At 50.4% G+C, this 23,716-nt stretch overlaps 1 protein-coding gene across 39 annotated transcripts in view; it reads left to right on the top strand.

The window, feature by feature from the left end:
• The window catches only part of TACC2 (transforming acidic coiled-coil containing protein 2), a 210,163-nt gene that overhangs the window by 156,134 nt on the left and 30,313 nt on the right, over positions 1 to 23,716 (top strand). For 22 of the 39 annotated variants that reach the window (XM_070257771.1, XM_070257137.1, XM_070257852.1 and 19 more), the window contains 4 exons: positions 4,281 to 4,417; positions 13,728 to 15,039; positions 18,821 to 18,881; positions 20,067 to 20,268. In XM_070257771.1, the coding sequence (XP_070113872.1) occupies positions 4,281 to 4,417; positions 13,728 to 15,039; positions 18,821 to 18,881; positions 20,067 to 20,268 (1,712 nt within the window). Of the gene's footprint in view, positions 1 to 1,750; positions 2,317 to 4,280; positions 4,418 to 13,727; positions 15,040 to 16,648; positions 16,685 to 18,820; positions 18,882 to 20,066; positions 20,269 to 23,716 lie in introns of those variants that run through there. The other 17 variants (XM_005602191.4, XM_023638073.2, XM_005602192.4 and 14 more) reach the window with 4 other exon arrangements.

Genomic DNA, 23,716 nt, shown 5'->3' with positions numbered 1-23,716 from the left:
ACTACATTTATAGTTCCTCTTTATTAAAAGATACCATGTTTTATTTATACATAGACACACATGTGCACATGCATTTGTGTACATGTGTGTGTATGTATGTATGTATATATTATACTAACTTTGCTGTATTGTATATTAATACATATAATATATTTATGTGTGGGTGCTGATCTTATACAATTTTGTTGATACGGTTCATAGAAGTAAAACATGAAAATATTTAAAGTAAAGCAGAAATATAGTTAGCAGGCCCCAGGGTTCTACATTTTGCCCGCTGTCTCCCTTTGGGGACAGTTTCCATAAAGTGCTCTGTTTTAACACTGTGTCGTCTATGGAGGGACGGAATTCTTCATTATGTGGAGCAGAGGTTTTTCAAACTGTGTACGGTGGAACTTCAGAGCTCCATAGATAGTCTCCAAAATCCGAGAAAATACCTGAAAAAATAATTTAAAACTTTACTAGCCCACACCCAGGGAGCTTGGCGGGTTTGGGTTCCAGTGGCTGGCACAGTCTGTCTGCACTTGGGGTTACACGTTCCTGACTTCCCTCCTCTTCTGTGCACACCCCGCTGTGCTGTTGATACCTCCTGCATACTGCCTCTGCAGACGGATTAATGTGGTTTGTATGGTTAGGTAGCTCTCCTGCCCCGTCTGCTTTATTAAAGAATACCCCATGGTCACAGCACGAGCTGTTAAGAAACAGGTGCTGTTTGTCATTACTTACTGGTGTGTCAGGACTTTTCCAGGTACGGTGCTGCAGTTGACATCCCCAACTCCTAACGTCACATTTTCAAGTTCATCAAAGTAGCTTAATGGTTCTAATGATAGACTTTATAATAAGAATATGTTATAAATTGAGCTTATAAAATAAATGAAATACGGCTTTTCTCTGTGCATAGGAATTTCATATAAGATTCATTTGGAAAAATAGTTCTGTTGCTAAAAATGTTTGGAAGCCACAGATGTGGTGAAAAGAGCACAGATTTTAGAGGCAGACAGTTCTAGATTTGAGCCTCCGTTGCTTACTAACTAGATGGCCGTGCACAAAGTAATTTGCCTCTCTAAGCCATAGTTGCGTCGTCTGTAAAATGGGCCTACTCTCCAGCAGGCAGAATGTTTTGAAGATTATAGAGAAATGTACAAAGGGGCCTAGTCCAGTGCCTGACACGTAACGAAAAGTTCAACGTATAATAGCTATTATAATCTCTCTACACTGTGGAAATGCTTATATCTTATTGTATTTGCATATTTATTTACACAGGAAGCCTAGCATATGCATATCCTGGTAAACGTATTTTCCTATAATTTAGAGATGTTTTAGCAAACCAAAGTAGCACATTTCTCTTTCTGATACAGCTTGATGGCAAATTAAATTTATTTCCTTTTCTTTCGTCTTGAAAGTGTGTGGAACCTTAACAGAACAATTTCTCGTTAGTTTTTTTGTAGTAGAAAAAAAATCAAAGAGCCGGTGGGAACTGCTCTTATGCATTGAGACTCCAAAATGCTGCTTCATTTTTATGTACACGCTCTTTGTGGGTGGACTGCAGAAATCCCTGCTCTTGGAAATGTTTTTGAGCCCCCTGGGAAACTGACTAGGGAAAAAAGAGCTAATTTAAAAAGCTGCCATCCGCCTCCTCTAATTAACTTGCTCTCCGCTCCTGGGAGAGGGTGCAGAAATATGAAAACAATGCAGGCGACGCTGGAAATGAATGCCTTCCAGTGGTCCACAGTAGCCCTTGGTGTTTTGACGCAGAAATAGTTCATGGTACACAGGCAAGGAACCACAAAGGGGCTTGGTGTGCCCTCACCCCGCGCACAGGGCAGTGGTGAATGGTGGTCCCTTCCAAGCAGGTGTGCAGGCCGGGCAGCTGCAGCAGAGGAGAGCTCATTGGAATTCAGCAGCTTGAACCCAAGAGCATCCGGCCCTCCCTGTCGCTTGCTTGTGCTGCTGGGAAAGAGCAGAGGGCCTTTGTGCTCTAAAGCCACACATCGCCAGGGCCCAGGGATGGAGAAGGCATGGGAAGAGTGTGCAGCCTCTCGTTCCGTGTCTCTGCTGGACGCCGGAGAAGCTCACCACATCTGTGGCTGGTGGTGCAGCTAACTTTTTCATGACATCTTGAAGAGATTTAGATCCCACAGATACCACCGAGGGAATTAGGGGTGAGAATTTGGGGGGCAGAGGCTGTTCTTCAGCAGAGATGGCTTTTGCCTCCTGGCGGATGTGGCCCCTGGTGGAATGGGCCCAGTGGATGTGGACAGCGGTGACCAGCAGTGGGGACTCCAGTCTGCGGGTCCTTCAAAGAAGCTCTGGAAAGAGGCAAGTTGGCTCTATGTGTCTCATCAATGTTGCTCCTGACTCAGGTGGTGCTGGGGGCCGGGGCGACACCCAGGGCCCACCAGGCTGATGCAAACGCTTATTCCTCTCTGATGCTCAGTTGTGTACCTTCCTTGTGTTTTTCATACCGGTGAACAGACTCCAAAACTTCAGGTACCTAGATCTGTTGTTGTTGAAGTGTGGATATTTCATTCTCCCTCTAGACAAAAGCTCAGACCTTTACTATTAATGTGTGTTTGTAAAAAGTCCGTATGCCCCCTGTTGTGTTTGCATGAATTAAGGCTTTACTCATGAAATTTAATAGTGTGCAGGCTTCAGCTCATTGGATCCCATCAAAAGCAGCTCTGATATTTCTGTTCATCTCTTTGGGTCCCGAGAGGGCTTTGTGGCTGGTTGGAGGAGCCAGAGTCCTTGGGGGTGGGGGTCTTTGGCACTGATAAAGTGAGTTATCAACAAACAAGTTATAAAAGCATCCATGTAGATTTTTCTGAAGAACTCACCAAATGGCTCCTTTTTCCTGTCCTGGCTGACTATAGAGGGATTGGTTTGGTTCCTGGTTCTCTCTGCCCACTGGCAGATGGTCTTTAGAAGATGCTGACCTCTGCTGAGGTCACTGGTCCTTTGACCCTTATGGGAGCTCAGTAATGTGAGCGTTTCATGCTCCATACTCACCTGACGCATCACCCTCTGATTATAGGTCTTTACCCAGATTTGCCCACTGGGCGGCTTGTTCCAGTAGCAATCATTGTATCCACCCCCTTGATCATTACCTTCCTTGTTGCAAATGAATACGTAGCATTTTGGTTTATTTAAAATATCCTGAGATGGGAATCAGGCTGCTTTCTTGCACTCTGGCATCCTCAGAGCGAGGTGGGGCAAGCACCGTGGGTCGACCCCCAGGCATCTTGAGCAAGTGAGGAGCTGCCCCCTAGCCTGAGGACACATTCCTGGCTCAGTGATTTGAGGAGGCCTCATACTTTCTCACTTAAAATTGAGTCACCACTGGAAGCAGGGTGATGGAGAAGGGCTCTCTGCACTTGAGCCCAGGACAAGACTTTAGTTTGGTAAGCGGCCTCCCCTGCTGGGGCATCCTGTGGTTGGAATTTTGGCCCAGTTCTCTGGGTGAAGACTCTTCCTTGAGAGCAGACTTTCTTGCAGGCCAGTGAGGGCCATTTTCACACCATTGGGGTCAGTGGCCTATGCTTTGTGTCTTGGTCTGGCACATCCTCCAGCTGGCTGGCTGGCTTGCTGGTTTCATTCCTTCATCCCTTCATTCATTAGGTTTATTCATTCGTTTAACCAATGTTTATGCACTGCTTCCTGGTATAGGTTCAGGGATGCTGTGATAAACAAGGCCGGCTGCCCTCATGGCCTTTTCAGCTCAGTAGAGGAGAAAGATAATTGACACAATTAGAAAGTGAATAAATCTCTAGTAACAAGTTATGAGAAGCACGGGGACAGAAGGGCAGCGGGAGAGAATGATGAGGTGGGGTGGGGAGAGGCCAAATGAGATTGAGTTTCCTGGGGTGGGGATCCTATGGGGGTGTTGAAACCACAGTATCAAAAAGTGTCCCTGGAAATGCCTCCATATCAGTTTGACTGAACTGATGCCAAATAACACGTGCCAAAGTTGATCAAAAGATTCCACTGTTTGTATTTGCCACTAAGGCTAGAAATATGTATTTCAAATAGAGCTGAGTTCAAAGAATATATCATTTGGGCACAAAGCTGGTGATAATGAGATTCCCCCTTGGGAATCATGCTGTGAAATGACTTTCCTCGCATCTGTCCTCAAACAGTTTAATTGGCAGGGAGCCTGCTTCTGCCGGTCCCGGGTGGGAGTCAGAAGGCTGCACGCTGCTCAGCTGCATGGCCCCTGGTCCCTCGGAGCAAACGTGGCCCTGGCCCCTGCCTAACCCGGGTTTCTCCCCCTCTCTCTCCATCAGGAGTTCTGACTCTGAAGAAGCATTCGAGACCCCGGAGTCAACGACCCCTGTGAAAGCTCCACCAGCTCCACCCCCGCCACCCCCCGAAGTCATTGCAGAATCTGAAGTCAGCGCACAGCCTCCCCCGGAAGAACCAGGTAACCAAGGCTCAGGTGCCCCCTGAGGGAGGCCCGGGAGCTGCCCTGTGGCTGATCCCCAGGGAACTCACAGCAACTACTCCTGGGGCGTGGCTGGAGGAGGGCACCCTCCCCAGGGGCTGTTGCTGGAGCTCCTTAGACAAGCCCCGCTGCTGGGGCCTCTAGGCTCTGGGCTGTGTTTTATGTGGGTGGAAGCTAAGGGGAGCAGGTACAGTGGATTCTTCTTTTGCTTTGCAGAAGTTTAGGGGAGGCGTCTGGGAAAACCACGCATTTATCTCTCGGTGCCTTTCACCTGGCACCCAGAACTGGGTTTGGGTGGGGAAAGAGGGTCTTGGAAGTTTCTGTCTTGGATTCTGATTTTAGCCCCCTGCTCCTGTAAGAACACTGGTTCTGGACGCCCGTGTGGACCTGCAATTTGTTACAGATCACAGCCCCACCGGGCTTGAGGGACGCAGATATTTAGTGAATGCGCAAGAAGAGAAAGTAACAGCTGAATCCATGCGTGGACAGCTCTTTGTTCCTCATGAACGCCAAGTGACCTGATTTCTTAGCACTTTCCCACATCCTTCTCCCCGAGTGTGGCTTAAAACACACACCTTTCTGTGCCTTTTAGACGTGGCGATGACTGGGGGTGACCGTTGGGGATGGGACAGATCTCATTCCCCAACCCCCAGCCTGTTCACCTGCCTGGTGTTCTCTGCGTGCATCCTCCAGTTACACCAGCAGGGCTGGGATCACCTCTAGCATGAAAGTTTAACATGAGGCCTGGAAGGAGAGGGGACTGCTAGAAATGGTCCCACAGGCTCGTCAGGGGGCCAGGTGGTCCCAGAAATGGCCCGGCTGGCCGGGTGGGAGCCAGATGGTACTGTCCTTGGACCTGGATGGTCTGCTCTGGACCCCACACTTTAGGGCTCCACTCTGGCCTTCCTCAAGCCATAGCCGTCACTATGTGAGGAGTCTGCAGGGCTGAACTAGACCGTGCTCTGGATACCTGGAGCAGCCACTCCCTGGGCCCACCCGCTCCCCTTCTTCTGGCTCGTCTTCGCAGAGCTGACTGCCTGTGTCTGTACCTCTCAGCTGAGGAGGAACCAAGGATGGGGCTGGGATGTACAGGTGGGGTGTCCACACACCTGTACTCAAGGCCACCACAGGTGAGGGCTGGAGCTTGGGTGGGAGGAGAAGGAGCAGGGCAAGGATGGGACCTCCATTTGTACTCGTTCCTTGGCCAGGTGGGCTGAAAAATAGAATAACATTTTGACCTTGACGTTAGTTTTACAAAGACATGGGTGGAGGTCTTTCTACCTGCACTGGCTTCAAGCAGGCCATTGTTTTAGAAAGAGCAGACACTCCAGGACTTTGTTCCTAAGCACCTATGCTCCCTGGTGCTGGGAGAAGAGGGTAGGACAGTTTTTAGGGAGAGCAGGTGCCTTTGCTGGTGTCGGACAAATGCAGTTTCCATATTCTCCCCTTTGACAGCTCCTCAGCTAGCAGGACATGATTCTGCACAGCCACTCTAGACACTGGGCTCTGAGAGGGTGATCATCAGGGCTTGTTTGATTTTAAGGTAGAGAAGAAGCCAGAAGAAGGGCTGCTTGCTTTTCTCAGAGAGTCTCTTGCATCCCCACTTTCTTTCCTTCCTGTAATAAAGTGTGTAAAAATTTCACTTCCTATAATTTTGTAAAACATTGGCCCTTAGGTTTTAATAGAAAGTGGCTGAATTACAAACAGATTGTAATCCCTAGGTCAAACATGTAATTAAGATTAAATTATCCTTTCTTGTGGATATATAAGCTCATGCCTATAAATCTGTGGGATACTTTAGAGAAGAATTTGGAAGGAAAATGATGGCATTTTACAGTGTCTGGTCCATCCCCAAGCACCAAGCAGTGTACAGAGGAAGACCGTGGCGGTGGGCGTGTGTGCACCCTCCAGGACTTCCAGCTCACGTCCCGACCAGCCCTGGGGACTGGTTTGCCACTTCTCTTCTTTGGCCAGTCCTTGTTTCTTCTGCCTGAGTTTTTTCCAACAAACCAAAGAACAGCTTTCATTCGCAAAAATAAACGCACGCACCACAGCCACCTCTTTCTTAGATGGCACTTTCTGAAAGAAGGAGCATTATAGAGGATTAAGAGAGAACCCCTCCGAGGAGGGGTTGGAGCCGTCAATTGCCATGAGTCACAGCCCCTCAGAACCTTGCTTACACCTGTTGGAGTCTTGAACAGGGACTCTCCGCATCTCCTTGGAAAACTACAATGAGGCTAAATGTCTGCGGATTATACTGGAAGGACACTGACGGTTGGCATGTATCTGCCTGAAGCGCCCCTGCACTCGTTCAAAAGGCTGCCTTTCCATCCTGCAGACAGCGTGGGGCACGGCACAGGCGTGAGAAGAGGCTGTGCTTGCTTGTGGAGGTGGCTAGAGGAAAAGAAAGCTTCCTTCTGAGAACCACGGGAAATAAAGGGCAAGAGAGGAGAGTCTGTTCTTTGGTTTTCCTCTGCAGAGTGCCAGGACGTTGCCAAAGGTGTCAAAGGAACCACATGAAATAATAGATGAGACCTCTGCAGTGAACAGAGACATGATTTTTTCCTCCTGGAAAGCTACATTTTACAAAACAATCTGTCGCCTTATCTTGGGTCCTCCCACCATGTTTTGCTCCAGGGGATTGGAGGATGGGCGAGACCTGGGTGTTCCACTTTGCGCCTGCCATCCTCTGGACCAGGCCAGGATGCAGCTTATCTGAGCCCCATTTTCTTATCTGTAAGATGAAGAGGGTGACCTGAGAGTCCTCCGAGATCCTTCCCACTCTGCCTTCCATGGTCCTGTTAATAGACCGCTTGGCTGCTGTATAGTGGCTGTGTTATTAGAACTCAAAACTGGCCACTGAGGGACATAAACAATAGTTCCCATTGAGGGATCTGCCATGTGCCAGGCCTGTGCTGGGAACTCTGTGTGTTTCATCTCCTGTTCAGAAGAGAAAAATCCTCAGTGCTCAGCATCTCTGTCCCCGGTCATCCACACTTCATTGCCCTCTCTCTGCTCCTCCCTCTCTCCTGGCCCCTTTGGAGGGGTCCAGGAGCTCCATTCGTGCTCTTGTGCACGTGACCACTGGTGTCTCCAGTGGTGAACTCACTCTCAGTTTAAGGTGTTAACAGTGATACTGATGCTTGGGTCCTACCTCTAAACCACTGAGTTAGAATCGACTGGGGTAGGACAAGGCAATCCACTTCTGTGCAGCCCAATGTGACAACCCCCATGGGTAAGGAGAAAACACACAGGCGGGTGCCTTAGTGACAGCTGGCAGGTGGCACATGTTGCCTAGGCAGAGGCCGGGTCTGCTCCTGGGCACTCCAGCTATTGGGCCAGGGGTATATGTGGTCCACCACCCCCAGATCCAAAACTTATGCATCCCAGGATGGAGGGACGATGGGAGTTCAGGGGCCACGTGGGAAGGTGAGGAAACCTGAGAGGACAGTGGCCTCACTTGCCCACTGTTGCCGTGCTCACACTGCCCTGGACCCCTTGGGTGGGCACACCGAGCACCGGGCGGGGCCCTGAGCCTCTGGACGCACATTTACTTCCCTTAGTGACCTCGCTGGAGGATCTCGACTGCACTCGTCGTCCAGCTCAGCGGCCCCTGCCGGCTCAGCCAGCCATGAGAGTATCCCACAGTGCTTCGGGGCCCACACACCCCAAACAGGCGACTCAGGGCCTGTTATTCCCCCAGGAGGACAGAGGTATAAGCCAGGCCGTATATATGTTGCCCTGTTACAGATGACTTTTGGTAGTAAGAACAGAACAACAGGCAATATTGGGGAGCGTTTTCTTTGCAGTGGACATATTAGAGACCTAACCTCTAATGCTGCAGCGATTGGGGAGGTGGGACTGGGGACAATGACAATGAGACACAGCGAGGTTAGGAACTTTGGTTAAGGTCACCGAGCTGAATAATGGCAGAGCCAAGGTCTCAGCCACGTTTTGTCCAGCTCTGATCCCTCTGCCACTGACTTTTCTTGCATCAGAACTGGGGTGTGTGATGTTCTCCTAGTGATTTGTCCTCGAGCTGTCTTCTTGAGCTTATAAAGAAGGCATTTTTCTGAAACTTCTCATTTCGTGCTCAGGATGATAGTTGAGGGAGGCTGGAAGGGAAGTTTGAGGACACAGAGCCTGAGTGGCCCCTGTCACAGCGTGTTTAGTTATTGCCTCTATTGGTCATTTTCCTGCCACCTCCGAATGAAGAGCAGTGAAGTCTGTAAGAGGAAAGCCCCTTTGTGCTTATGCCGGGCCAGGCCTGGGGTGGACCACGGCGTGCCTGGCAGGCAGCTCTGTGGGGCATCCCAGGCAGGACAGCAGGTGAGGACTCCGCAGGAAAGCTGCTGACTTCTGGCAGGGAGGATGCAGGAAGAAAGCAACAGTCAGCAAAGCAGGACGGAGAATGGCATTTGATGTGCTCAGGGCTGCACAGGTCCCAGCTTTGCACACTGCCCCATAGTGGGGCTGTCAGCCCGCGGTGCTCCTGGGTCCCTGTGGGGTGATGTCACTTTTTGCCCCAGCCAGCAAAGTCCCCTTTCAGCTCTGCCAGTTCTAACTAGGGCTGCTTCACTTGGCTGCTCACAGGTGGACTCTGGTGGAAACCATCTGGTTTTCAGAGAGAATTTCTCCATCTCTCAATGAGTCACCCTGGGCAGTAATTGTCATTACCCACAGTGCCTTGAGCAGCACTGGTCCCACCTTAGCCTTTGGGAATTGGATGGAGGTCCGAGAGCATGGATAGTATGAGAGCAGAGCAGATGTCCAGGAAGCAGCAGGCACAGGCCCGCTGGGTGGGGGTCCTCAAGACCCAGCAGGGTCGCTGTGAGACTCTGAAGGCCCACTGAGTCAGGGAGGGAAGCTGGCTTCGCATGGGCCTCCTGCCCCTCTTTGCTGGTCCTTTCTGAGTTTAGCAACGAGGGTGGGCACTCGGACCGTCTGCCTGTCATTTCACCCATCCTGACGCCTCAGACCTCTGAGGCAGAATCCTTGCAGGCCATCCGAGCTCGCCTCAGAGATCAGTCCAAGCCAGTCGAAGTGTCCTCCACATCATTTCTGTGCCAAATATTAAACCATTGCCCCTGGAGGTGTTAAGAACTAGGATAGTCCAGATAGGAAGCAGGTGAGGTGGTAGCCCAGCACTCAGACTTCCCTGCTCATGGGGCTCACCTGTGACAGCTGTGAAAATGGGGCTTCTGAGCCCCCACTCCAGGCCTGCTGAACTGCTTCTCCAGGGAGGAGCCAGGAGTCTGGGGTTTTAATGAGCGTCTTAGGCGTGTCTTAGCATAGACAAGTTTGGGAAACGTTCAGTTCATCATGGACTTGCTGCAAGTCACCCACACCTGCCAGCAAGATGCCACATAAGGACCGAGTAATGCTCCATTTATGTCTCGTTAGCCTACTTAAAATGGAGACCTTTTCCAGAATAAACACTATGAATTGCAATAGATTATTACTTATGTGCTTAGGTGTAAAGCTATGCTCCCTGTGTGTAAGGCCATTGACCCTTGGTGTGCTGGTTTAAGGTAAGAGTCTGTGAGTGTGGGGGGCCATGTGTTGACACCTTTGGTCCTCTGGGCCCCGGGGTCCCTGCAGGAGCGGGCGGGGCCAGTGCGAGGGCAGAGAGAAGCACCAACCCAGCCGGCAGTCAGTGCTCCAGTTAGAAACAGTCCAGCACAGCTGAGAGATGTGGCCTTTGGAGACGGTAGGGTGACATCAGTTGAGTGGCATTAGTTGCCCCTTATTGGCTTTCTCCCTTTCCTCAGAATTCCCTCTTGTTTCTAAATACATTTGTGTTTTTGCCTAGCTTGGGGGTTTTATTGCCTAGCACTGATGTATGGACTGCATTGTGTCCCCCAGATTTGTATGTTGAAGCCCTAACCTCCCAACGTGAGTGTATTTGAAGATGGGATCTTTAGGGAGGTGATTGAGGTTACATACGGTCATAAGGGTGGGGCCCTAACCCAATAGGACTGGTGTCCCTGTAAGAAGAGGAGGACGCAGGGATGCTCTCACACAGAGAAAAGACCAGGTGAGGACACAGATGACAGCCATCTGCAAGCCAAGGAGAGGGGCCTCAGAAGAAACCAAACCTGTTGACACCTGGATCCTGGACTTGCAGCCTCCAGAACTGTGAGAGAACACCTGTCTGTTGTTGAAGCCCCCAGTCCGTGGGACTTGGCTATGGCGGCCTGGACAGACTGACAGAACTGAGAACCGCCTACTGAGCCTTTGCATATGATGAACCAAGGATGCTGATTTTGTCATCAGACTGAGCCAAAACTGGACCCCGGGGAGGCGTTGGTGTCCAGGGCAAGCATGAGGTGGACAACATGTTCACGTGGATGGATCCCTCTGGGGTCTTGTCCTTGCTTCTCTGTGCCCACAGCATACCCTATTTGTGGAATGAATGAATGAGTGAATGAATGGTCTTCATGCAGCTATGGTGTGTGGATGTTCAGAAATCCACCGAGGGGACTGGGAACCCAATTGGACCACACTTGCTCTGGAATATCAGGGCCTACATGTGGCAGTGGCCTTTCCCTGGTCTTACCCAGGGTTCCTCTGATGAGGGCATGGAGGTCACCACATGATAAGACAGCGATTCTCAAGCGGGGACAGTTGTGGCCCCCAAGGGGACATTTAGCAGTTTCTAGAGACATTTTCGGTTGTCACAGCTCGGGTGGCGGATGCTACAGGCATCCAATGGGTAGAGGCCAAGGATGCTGCTAAACATCCTACAGTGCACAGGACAGCCCCCCACGACAAAGAGCTCACCATCCCGAAATGGCCACAGTGCTGAAGTTAAGAAACCCTGCAGCCAGATTAGATTTCCTGGCCCATGGTGATTTAATTAGGGAATGTCAGTTCTAAAGAGGAAAGCCATGTTAAGCAGGCAGGGAGCTTTCCTTCCAGAGCAAACAGTGAGCAGATGGTTAAGCCAAATATCTGCTGACTGTTGCCTGATTCCGAGAGAACCGCAGACATCTGAAGGGCCTCGGAAGGCTTCCTCGGGCTGCTGGGGCATGCGAAGTGGCCTGAGACACCGCAAGTCAGCGGTTGTGGGCCTTGCTTTGGAAACGATGGGATGGGCTGAGGCTTTTTCTCCCTCCTGCAAGGCCCACATGAAAGCACCTGGTCCCCTGGTCTTCCTGTGCCCTCTGCACAGTGTGTCCAAGGCCCGAGTCCTGGAGGAAATAGGGAGGGAGTTGACTTCAGAGTGAAGAAGGGAGAGGATGCCCCTCCTCTGCAGAGGGGAAGGAACAGGAGGGTTTGAGATGATGGAGGAGTCATTTGGCGGACAGAGCAGAGCTGAGAGGCTTCACGCCAGCGCTCCCCCTTCTGGGACCTCTGCTCCAAGTAGGACGGTGGGTGGCCTTGGGTGCAGAAGAGAGGGCAAGTTTTGAAACCATGACTGGCTAATAGACGTGCTTCCGGACGATGCTCTCAGTTCAAGAGCCGTTATTGAGGCTGCGAGAGAAAGTACGACAGTTCCGGGGAAAACAGATCAGTCAGACCAGTTCGTGAACTCGGCGGGCTTGTGGTTTCCTTGTCTCCGGCAGCACTTCATCTCCTGGGGGCTCTGCCAAGTGCTCCCGGAGAAAGGTTTGCTTGTGAGCAGGGTCAGTGAGCACCGCATGAGACCCTCAGCGCCTGGAGTTTTGCAACAGTGAGCAGGAGCCGCTGGGAGGAAATCTCCAGTAAGAAGCCAGTTCGAGTTTAATCGAGCATCTTCCAAACTGTGTGTTTGTGGGGATGAGGAATTGGGCTGCCAGATTTAGCAAATAAAAATACGGGATGCCCGGTTACATTTGAGTGTCAGGTAAACAACACATAATTGGGACATGGGACATATTTATACTAAAAAACTTATTTATCTGAAATTCAAATTTAACTGAACATCCTGTATTCTATCTGGCAGTTAAACCAGGGGGCAGGGGGCAGTCTGGGAGTATACCTCCTGCCAGTGGAACTCCCTCTGGGAACACCGTCCCCAGGCCTGTGTGTGCCAGCTCTTTAGTTCCTTGTCTGCAGGCCACTTTGCAACATTTGCCCTCCTTTGTCTATGGACACGCTTTGAGTTTGCTGGCCGATCATTTTCTGGCATCCTGACTGCCCGGGGCAGCTGTGAACCCAGCAATGCCTGAAAGGCTCCACCCGGTGCAGGCCGAGCCCAGAGGAGCCCAGCCCAGGCCAGGCTGGCCAGATCCCCGTGAGCAGCGGGGTCAGGAGAGGAGGGAGCATCTCTTGGCCAAATTTGGAGCATGTGCAGCGTGTTGTAAAATCAGGAGCGTCTCCTTGGCCGGCAGTGGCTGAGGGGTTGGAAAAGCTGGGAGGGAGCCGCAAAAAGAGGAGAGGAAGGGCCAAGAAGAGGAGCGTAGCAGGCAGGTTGGAGGGAGAGATGACAGGGGATGCCTGGAGCAGGGACAGGTGGCAGACGGGCGGTCTCAGGCCTGCTGCAGTTGCCTGGGGACCTCCACACAAAGGCTTCCTGCTGCTCCTCACAACAGCTCTGACTATGGGTAGTCAAGAACAGGCTTGATGATGATAGCAGCTGTTTATTGAAGGCTTACTGTGCTTTGCTTACATTATTGCTCTGTCTTCTTCTCCCTTGCTTTAGCCACACTGGCCTCTGATGTTTCTGTAACACACCAGACATGCTTCCACCCCAGGGCCTTTGCACTTGCTCTTCCCTTTGCCTAGGATGCTTCCCCACAGATATCTTCCTGGTTCATGCCTTTACCTTGTTTCCAGTCTTTGCTTAAATGTCTCCTCCTTGGAGGGCTTTGCCCAACTACCTTATTTTAAAATTGTAATGCCCCTGTCTTGGCTTTATTTTTCTCCAGAACACTTATCACCATCTGACAGTCTGTGCGTTTTACTTATTTGTTTCTTGACTGTCTTCTCCTTGAAGAATGTAACTTCTGGAGGGCAAGGATTTTCTCTGTTTTCTTCATTGTTGAATCCCCAGCACTCAGAACGGTGCCTGGTCCAGACTGGGCACTTGGTAAAGGGTTTTTGAATGACTGAATGATCTGAGCTTTTCCTTAGACAGCCCTTATCACTCTCATTTGATGAAGGAGAGAACTGAGGGTAAGCCTGTCCAGGGTCTGGAGCTAATAATGGGAGCTAAGAATGAGAGCAGGGTTTGTACCCAAGCCGTGTGCCCGCCCCGTGCTGGGCCAGGTTGGCCAGGGGGCTCTGTTTAGAGGGGAATCATCTGGCACGAGATGAGAAATGCTCCCAAGTGTCCTTAAGTGACTGCTTTGTCTCCGTTCCTCAGGATGTGGTTCTGAGACGGTCTCTGTCCCCGATGGCCCCCGTAGCAGCTCGGTGGAAGGCAGCCCTTTCCGTCCTCCGTCACACTCCTTCTCTGCCGTCTTCGATGAAGACAAGCCGATAGCCAGCAGCGGGACTTACAACTTAGACTTTGACAGCATCGAGCTGGTCGATGATTTTCAGGCCTTGGAGCCTCGCTGCTCAGACTCTAAGAATCAGGAATGCAAAGTGAACACGCGGAGGAAGTCCACGGATTCGGTCCCCGTCTCTAAGTCCACGTTATCCCGGTCTCTCAGCCTGCAAGCCAGTGACTTTGATGGTGCTTCTTGCTCGGGCAGCGCCGAGGCCGTGGCCCCGGCCCCAGATGCCTACAGCACGGGTTCCAGCAGTGCCTCCAGCACCCTTAAGCGAACTAAAAAACCGAGGCCACCTTCCCTAAAAAAGAAACAGATCACTAAGAAACCCCCTGAAACCCCCCCAGTGAAAGAGACACAACAAGAGCCAGCTGAAGAAAGTCCCATCCCCATTGAGGAGAATCCAGCGTCCGAGACAAAAACGGAATCCACTGGGACGGAAGGTTCCGTACCAGCCTTACTGGAGGAGGCTCGTCTCAAACCAGCTGCTGCGTCTGAGGCCGGCTGCCCTCTGGACTCAGAGGGCGCAGAAGGGGCCGTCCCTCCAGCTCCTGGAAGTGGCAGAGTGCAGAACTCACCCCCCGTTGGAAGGAAAACGTTGCCTCTTGCCACGGCCCCAGAGGCAGTGGAGGTGACCCCATCAGATAGTGGGGGACAGGAGGACTCCCCAGCCAAAGGGCTCTCGGTGAGGCTGGAGTTTGACTATTCTGAGGACAAGGGTAGTTGGGAGACCCAGCAGGAAAACCCCCCTCCTACCAAAAAGATAGGCAAAAAGCCAGTTGCCAAAATGCCCCTAAGGAGGCCAAAGATGAAAAAAACACCCGAGAAACTCGACAACACTCCTGCCTCGCCTACCAGATCCCCCGCTGAACCCAATGACATCCCTATTGCTAAAGGTACCTACACCTTTGATATTGACAAGTGGGATGACCCCAATTTTAACCCTTTCTCTTCCACCTCAAAAATGCAGGAGTCTCCCAAACTCCCCCAACAGTCATACAACTTTGACCCAGACGCCTGTGATGAGTCCACTGACCCCTTTAAGACGTCCTCTAAGACCCCCAGCTCACCTTCTAAATCCCCAGCCTCCTTTGAGATCCCAGCCAGTGCTATCGAAGCCAATGGAGTGGACGGGGATGGGCTAAACAAGCCCGCCAAGAAGAAGAAGACGCCCCTAAAGACGTAAGTTCAGGGTGCAGGTGGTAAGATCGGAGGCGGGCTGTGCATTGGCTGGGATCCTTGGTCATGCAAACTTGGGCTGCCGTAACCCCTCCCCCATCTGCCGTAGTGACGCCATGTTTGTGGCAAGATACGTGTTTTCCTTCCTCTCTGCACCCACAGTGTTGGCATTTCTCATCCACGTATCCCTTTGGGTCTAGAGTCCTTGATTTTTTGCCTTAGTACAAGTCAGTTGTCTAAAGCTTCACTTTTAGCTAAAGACCTAACATTCAGCTCCATGGGATTGTGGGAAATCCAGAGAAAGAGAACAATGTGGTGGAGACCTGGTCAGCCTCCCCGTTGGTGACTTACCCTTTTCCCTATTTAGCACGTGACTTGCTTTCTGGAGTGGCCTGGAAGCTGGGAGATATGCCCTAGTCATATAGATCGTTAAAATCTATAGTATTTGTTTCTGCCCATTAGTGAGACACTAGCCCAGGAGGCCCAGGAGGGAGAGGTCTGGCCTGGCCCCTCCCTGCACCCCAGCCAGAGCTGTTTGTCTTCATCCCTCTCTCGAGCCGTCTTTTGCAGACAAGAGTCCAAAGGCCCTATAGGTCCAGAAGAGATCAAAGGAAACTTTAAGGGAGAAGCACTTTGCACACTAGCAGGCCACTAAGAATTGGGTCTGTTGTCCAAACACTTGCCAAGATCAGTTGCCCTTAAATCCTGCCATGTCCAGGCCTCCACAATTCATTCCAAGCCCCGGCTCAGCTCGGATGCCTGAGGTCTGTTCTCAGGACTTTGGTTCAAGCGGAATGTGGCTTGGAGTGTGGAGGCTTCTCCTTGTTCTCGTGAAGTGTCGTCAGTAATCTAACAAGGCCACGGAGACCGGTCTTCCCGCGGCAACTCAGAACAGACCACAGCTGCTGGCCCCTCTGAGTCTGCCTGGTATAAATCGAGACAGGGGACCTGTTTACCTCCCATCCGGGCTGCCCCGAGCCTTTAGCAATGGAAAAGAACCTGGGGCTTCCTGGGAAGAGGGTCTCTCAGCAGGCTCTGGCCTTGCATCACCCTGCCACTGTCTGGTGGGGCTGGGAGGCAGTCCTGACCAAAAATGTGGACGTTTCTTAGATCAGTTACCTAGCCAGGCCTTTCCTAGAGACTCCATCAGATCTGTGTCGTTAGCTTTATTTTCAGCCTCAAACAGGTGAAGTCTCAAACGCTGACCACAAAGCCCTGTTCTCTCCTTTTGAAATGAGAGCTGACTTGTAGCCACACCGTCTCCTCCCCACGGGGAGAGCTTGGTTATCATATTTTTCACCATCAGAGCTGACGGAGGTTGGGAAGCCAGCCCCTCTGGAGGTCTCACCTCTAGTGCACATGGCTTGGAGTCCTACCCTGGGGTGACAGAGCTCTGGGGGCACCAGCGCTCTGTGGGATAATTGGAACCAAGAAAGGAAGGGCTTCTCCAACAGCCTGTCTCCAGAAAGCTGGGATATTGCCCCCACTCCACGCAGAACCCACAGTGGACGGCTGTCGTATCCTAACCCAGTAATAACCAGTTGTCTGCAGATTTATCTATTTTGTCAGTTCCTTCTGTCTGTCTCTCTTTTTCTTTGTCTTCTTGTCTTAGGATGGTTGAAGATGTGATGTCTGTGTGTTCTCTGTTGTAAGTAAATTTAATGGGATCTGCCTCTTATGCTAAATGTGCTTTTCTCTGCCCTGTGTTTGCTTCCAAGCTCTTTTTATTTCCTCTCCATGGCTGCTGCTTACATATTTCTGGGGCGGGCCTGGGAATGATGGAGGCATGGGGCTGCCCAGTAGTAGAGGTTATTTTTCTGTTTCATAGTGGTGAACGTAAAGGAAACTGCCTGGCTGTGAAATCATGATTATCCACCATCTGCCTGCTTGTCAGGAATGGAACCTTTGTGTTCCCCCGTTGCATATTGGATGTCTTCATCTGAAACCCGTGCATCTTTTTTTTTTTTTTAACTCTCATTTCATTCTTTCGTTTTAAATTGGACTAGTGGGCGATTGCTTTCAAAGTACTGTGGCTTCACATTAAAATACCCATCCAGTTAGACCACAGGCAGTGCCTGCCGTGGCTTGTTCTTACTTACATGTGAAGCAGAAATGATTGGGCTGTTCCACATTGAGACCTGCAGGAGCGCCCTGAAGTGCAGGGTCCGCTCAGAGTGGAGCACACAGCTGTGAGAGCCATTGTCAGGCTGTGCAGGGCCTGCGTTCTCGGTCACCTGGGACCAGGCTGGGCCTTGGCATGTCTCCTGTGAGCTGCCCTGCTGGGTGTCGGGAAGCAGAGTGGACCACCTCTGTGCCCCTAATGCTTTGCCTTCCGGCCAGAAGGGACCCTGTGGGCAGCTCCCAGAGAGGCCCAAGGACAGGTACCTTCTCTGCCTTCCGAGGGAAGCTGGCCTGGCTCCTGGCATTCAGCAGTCCCGGGGAGGGTTGGGTCTCAGCCTTTCTTCTGCCCCCAGGATTGCTTTAGTATTTTAGAGCCATTTAGCAGCCATGAAATGTGCAGTTATATATTTATATGCATGAATAAATATATGCTTCAAGCTGTGATTGCACTGTTCATATGGCAAATGCCATAAATGCTGTAAATAACCATTTATAGTGATTTTTTTCACCACTGGATGCCATTGTTGGAGCATTTTATTGGAGAGAACACAAGGAAAGAACTCGAGTGCCAGATTGCTCTGTCCATCCAGTTAACGTTTAGTGCAGGGAGGGCATTGAGATCTGAGGTGAGGGGACCCCCCTCCCCCAAAGCCCTTTCTTTGCTGGGGGCAGGACCATACCACGGAGGGGCCTGAGGCCAGGGGCAGGGGCCAGTCTGCAGGTGGAGAAGCCTCCATTCTGACTGTGGAAATGACCCCTGGCCACCCACTGGACATAATGAAACGGTCTTGACTCCAAGTCCCTTCCTCTGACCCTTTCAGGAGTCTGATCTTATGTTTCCTTTGCCTCACATTCCCCCCTGACCCCCAAAAATTTATATGAAGGAGAAAGAGGGTGAGAAAAGAGTCATTAACAATGGTTAGGAAAAGGCATTAAAAAAATCCTCCCATCCTTGAAGAGAGTTCTGGAGATCAGCTGCACAATGTGAATGTCCCTTACACTGCTGAACTGCACGCTTAGTGTTTAAGGTGGTCAGTTTCCTGGTATGTATCACCCCGTGAGAACCATCCCGGCCCCCGCCCGCCTGTGGCTGGACTCACACCTAGAAGTTGAGAGGTGCAGGAATCCCATTAATTCCATTAAGCTCAGAGTTCCTGCGAGTAGGAAGGAACCTGCTGGTTTTCCCTGAAGACCCAGAACCTTCTTTCCAGTTTCCGCATGGCTCCTTCAGTTGTCAAAGTGCCATGTCGGCTCACCCATCTGTAAATTGTAAATCTGTTAATTGCTGTCATGAAGCCAGACCCCCTCCCTCCACCTAGGCTGGTTCAGTCATTCCTGGATGAATCAGGAGCCTTTAATCTGCTCACCCAAAATTTGCATTTTAAAATAAGAACATGTGGTTAAATTTAGCTTCATTTTCTGGGTCAGCTCTCCAAAATGGCATCTCTTTAAAGGTTTCCAGCTTGATGGGATCTTTCCCTTGGGGGCAGCAATAATATCTGTTAAGTCAGAATGAATTGTCGGTGTGGATGTCTTGGCGTTGGCGTGGTGTAGACTGGGGGGTGGTCTGGGCCAGATACTCAGCAGAGGCGGTGGCTTCGGTCTGCTCTGGAGGGTTCTCTGCCTCTGTTTGTTGTGTTTACATTTTCCATTTTGTTTCCAGTGACACATTTAGGGTGAAAAAGTCTCCAAAAAGGTCTCCTCTCTCTGATCCACCTTCTCAGGTACGCTGTTCCCTTGACGTTTATGATTTTATTGCTCACCTAGGAGTTCAGGCTGATGTGTTTTTATTCCCCACTAGTCAACAAAGCTTTCTTTTCTGCTCATCATGGGCACATCTCCAACACTCTCTTCTGCCTCCTGCGAGGAGGGTCCCTCAGTGTTTGCAAGGCATTGTTTTGATCCCTTCCCTTTGGGGAACATCAGAGCATCTCAAGAGTAGGAAGATGTTCAGGAAGAATGTTATTAGTTGGATTCTGTAGGAATGGTACCAGGCCATCCTGACCAGTTAATCTGCTGAGCACTCACAAGTATCAAGTGGAGGAGGTCTGTTGAATATATAGTGAGAAAATGAAAAAACTGAATGTGTGTTAAGAGCAGTGGATCATGTCACCAAAATCACAGTGGGAAGATAAAGGAAATCCATCCCCTAAAGCAGCGCAGGCTTGGGCTCCTTCTGCGTCTGAGTCCCTGTCCTCCTCTTACTAGTTCCTCTACCACATAGATTCCCTTCCTTCTACCCCATTTGCTTACCAAGGAAGGCCATCCTCAAATGTGTATGCCAGGCCAGTCGAGGTCATCAAACAAGCAAACCTCCCATCTGAGCCATCAACGCCCCAGCCAGCCAACCCTGGCCAGGGGGGAGGCTGCAGAGAGAGGCGTCCAGCCCCAGGAGCGGGGTCTTGGGCCCCAGTCCCAGCTCTGCTCCAAAATTTCTGGGCTCCCCCCCTGCCCTGCTCAGCTGCATACCCTCTGTGGAAATGGAGATAGGACCCCCTCTCTCTTCCTCCATCGACAGGCGTTAGGATTGTCGGGTGATAGTGACAATATTGATGTGCAGGCCTTGAGTACCGTGTGACCATCACACAGTAGTAGCTGTAATGAAAGTGACCAGAGTAAAAGTCTCCTTATTTTTCTCACAGTGAACAAGCAGGAATGTCTCAAATAGCCAAGACACAAAATCCTCATTTTTTTAAACCTGTGGTCACCCCTTGAAACAAGCCACCAGAAAAGGAAATTCGTAGAGGAAGGAATTTGTTGCCCTGGGACCATTTTGAGCAGAGTCCAAGTACATGCCAAGGATTTTGACAGGGGCCTGTTCTGGTTAGTGGGACCCCAGAGTCATTGGTGGGCGCAGTTTCAGACGCAGAGACTGAGTGAATGAAGGCACTGCTTCCCTTTCCCCACAGGACCCCACTCCAGCAGCTACACCAGAAACGCCGCCAGTGATCTCCGCCGTGGTCCACGCAACTGATGAGGAGAAGCTGGCGGTCACCAGCCAGAAGTGGACGTGCATGACGGTGGATCTGGAGGCTGACAAACAGGACTACCCGCAGCCCTCCGACCTGTCCACCTTCGTAAACGAGACCAAATTCAGTTCGCCCACGGAGGGTAAGCAGTTCGGGGGGCAGCCGGACCCCCATCCTGCCTTAGAGACTACTGCCCCTAGGGAGCAAAAGGCCAGGAAAGAAACTTCTAAGACAGGTAACCATGCTGTCAGCTGTAGGCTCCCAGTGTGCTCCGAGCTAAGGCTGCTTCTTAAAACAGCCTGAGGCCTGACACCAGCTGTCCTGTGACCCCAAGCCGCCTGCTAAGAGCCAGGACAGCGCCCTCTAATTCCCGGTCCTGAGCTCCCTTGAGCTTTGCTCATTCTCAGCTGTATCGCTCTGTCTGTCTGCTGATAACTTTGAAAGAACAGCTCTAAGGAGCTTCATTCAAGTCAAATGCTCAGGGTAAGTCAACCTACTGGGGGGTCTCTTGGTGCCACCACTGTTTGTAGTCCCCATAGGACATTCCACAATGTGACCACACCTTCTACCCAAGCCTCAAGCCAGAGGTTCACCCAGGCTTGCTAACAACAGGACAGTCCTTTGGAATAGGCCCCCGGCACATTGCTTATTTCGTTAATATCTTCCTTCCTCTTCTGTGTTTCACGCTTAGCTTTCTGCCTGGTCCTTGGGCTGGAAAAGTTCATACATCTTAAGTCAGTGCAGCATGACTGGGTGAATGAAGATTTTTTAAAAAGTTTTTTATTCCACTGACACTGATTTTTCTAAATGTGTATATTGTTTTCCACCCTTCCTTTCTTGTTAGGAAAGCTGATGAGAGAGCAACTATGAATTAATCCATTTCCCTGATTTGATTTGATTTTGCCCTGGGTTCTAGTCCTCACAGTGCCTTTCCTCCATCCCCGTGTGAGGCTTGTAGCCTGGTGTGGGTGATCATTCCAGCACTCTGGACCATTGTGATGGTTCTGTTTCCCTTTCCAAGATGTTGCTGTCTGACAATTGTAAAAACTTGAGTAGAAGTCAACGTGAGGATGGTCGAACAGAAAACCTTATCTCTACTTCCTTGCTGCTTATTAGGCCCATGATTTCCATTACGTAACCTTCCTCCGCCCTCTGGGCAGGGCGGTGGTGGAATTGGAATGCTTCCTCGGAGGGTCTTCCGTGATCAGGCCTCTCAGTGGCTTGCTTGGCGCCCATGAGGTTTCTGAATGGTACCGTGAGATCCATTGCATGGTTTTGGGGATTTGGGATGCTTATCTTCTCACTACACTGGCTTTCCACAGTTTGAAGAGGAAAAGACGATCCAAATTACGTGTTCTTGGACTTTGGGGCATTGTATCTTCTGCAGAATGGAGGCTTTTGGTGGGCTGTCCATTTGGCCCTCTGGCTTGGGGTTTGGAAAGCTTAACAGTAACCATCTCACTCCAGCCTGACCCCAGGGGCTGGGACGTGGTCTCCACCTCTCTTGAGTCCTCCTTTTCCTCTGCACACACACATGAACCACCAGTCTCCCCGGATGGAACTCCTTTTCCCTGGGGACACGCCTACTCAGCTGCCTCTGCAGTGGCTGCTGCTGGCCTCCGGCTGGAATGCCCCCGTTCCCTCTCTTCCACACTTGTCCTGCCCCCTCCCAGCCTTTCCCTGGACATCTCTGCACTGCCTGCCCACAATGCTTGGTCTGGGCCACTCTGAGGTCACTTAACACCATAATGATGATATGTGTACCTCTCTTGCTCTTCCACGACAGTGTGTGTTCCCTGAAGGCAAGGACTCCATCTGGTCCATCTTTGTGTTCCCCACAGCTTCCTGAACTCAGTAGGGACTAACGACAGGTTTGTGGAGAAAGGAAATACAAGGCCAGGCAGGTAAAGAGCTTAGTGTCAGCACAGTCAATTTGATCTTTGCAACAGGTGTCACCTGTGTGAGGGAGATGGGGGGTGACATCCCAGAAGCAGCAGGCGTGCTTGAACACAAGCTGTGGACCTGGCCATCTTGATAGCGCCTGTGGTTTCAGCTGGTTCACGTCTTTTGAAGCTTATAAGAAACTCTTAAACGTCAGAGAATCATTTAGAAACTAACCTGGGCTTGGTCTTGTAGATAAGAATCAACAGGTGTATGATTTGGGGTATGTGTGTATTTGGTGGTATCATGAGAAAGCAAATACATACTTTTTTTTTCATAGAAAATGTAAAGATGCTGATAGTACCTTTTAAGCTGATAGATGCTTCATTCAATGGCAACATCTGTTTCTTCATCTTTAACATTGAACCATAAAACAGACCAGCCATTATATCAGTGACGTAGTTGATCGTTGATTTTTTTCCCCCGCAAAAAATCAACCAATAGGTAAATCTCTGAGTTTGGAACAAAATTCTATTAAACCTGCCTCCTTAGAAAATGCTTGTGAAGATTTGGGAGGTCTCAACCATAATTATAGCTGGCAGGCAGTCGGACATCCACGATGGGTGTGAATACAGTGCATTCACCTCTCTAATAGACCTTGCTTCCCTCTGGCAACTGAATGTAGAAACCTCTTATCAGATCTTTCTTCCTGTTAACTCAGTGAGGTCAAGTCCAGCGTCACCATACATGCACCAAGGGTGCTGATGTTGACCACCGGGAAGAATCTGTCCAGGGCCGCAGCTCTGATTGAGGCTTTCTTACACTGAAGCCACAAATCCCAGGAAAATAAAATGTTGGGTTAGAAATAAATAATTACCATTTGAACACATGTTCACTACAACATGAATTCTCTAAGTAACGAAGGAAGGCAGGAACTGTCGTTGGTGGAACACTCGCTTGGAGCCCTCCTGGGTCTCTTACGTATATGATTTCACTTCACCCTCTTGGCTCTAGATAGTGGATTTCTGCACTTCCCGGTTTAAGAACGAGGAAGCAGAGGCTTTGAGCTGTTAAGACTTGTTGAGTGTTACGGGTCTAATCCGTGGAGAACCAGGTCTGCCTGACTCTGAGAACCTTGCTCTTTCCCACCACGCTCTTTATGTGAGCGTCGTCCTCTGTAGAAGGAGGGTGTTGAGCTGATAGGTGCCTCCCTGCCTAGGTCCACGAGAGCTCACGTTGTCTTCACATTTTGAAAACCCTGAGCGGGACTAGTTTAGGAAGATGCCCAGCTAATTAAAATTGCATGTTTGGGCTATAATTACATCAACTCACTGTGGCAACACTGATAATTTCCCACTGATTAAAAACTCAGATTGGCAATTAAAATGTGTTTCTTTGAATGCTTGCTTAGTAAATGCCCTTTTTGGGCACAATCTTTCAAAACATGGTGCTCTGGGAGGAAACCTAGTCCTTGTGGTCCCTCGGGATGAAAAGATTAGGAACCACTGGGCAACACAGCCTCTGACCTCTCCTAGCTCTGGTCCAAGAGACCCTGAGAGAGCAGTTGTTTTGGATTCACAAGTCTAAAGCTTTTTTATTTTTATTTTTTTAAGATTTTATTTTTTTCCTTTTTCTCCCCAAAGCCCCCCAGGACATACTTGTATATTCTAGTTGTGGGTCCTTCTATTTGTGGCATGTGGGACTACACC

This window comes from Equus caballus, chromosome 1, assembly GCF_041296265.1.
Source record: "Equus caballus isolate H_3958 breed thoroughbred chromosome 1, TB-T2T, whole genome shotgun sequence".
NCBI classification, from domain to species: Eukaryota; Metazoa; Chordata; class Mammalia; order Perissodactyla; family Equidae; genus Equus; species Equus caballus.
This window is presented reverse-complemented; position numbering and strand designations above follow the sequence as displayed.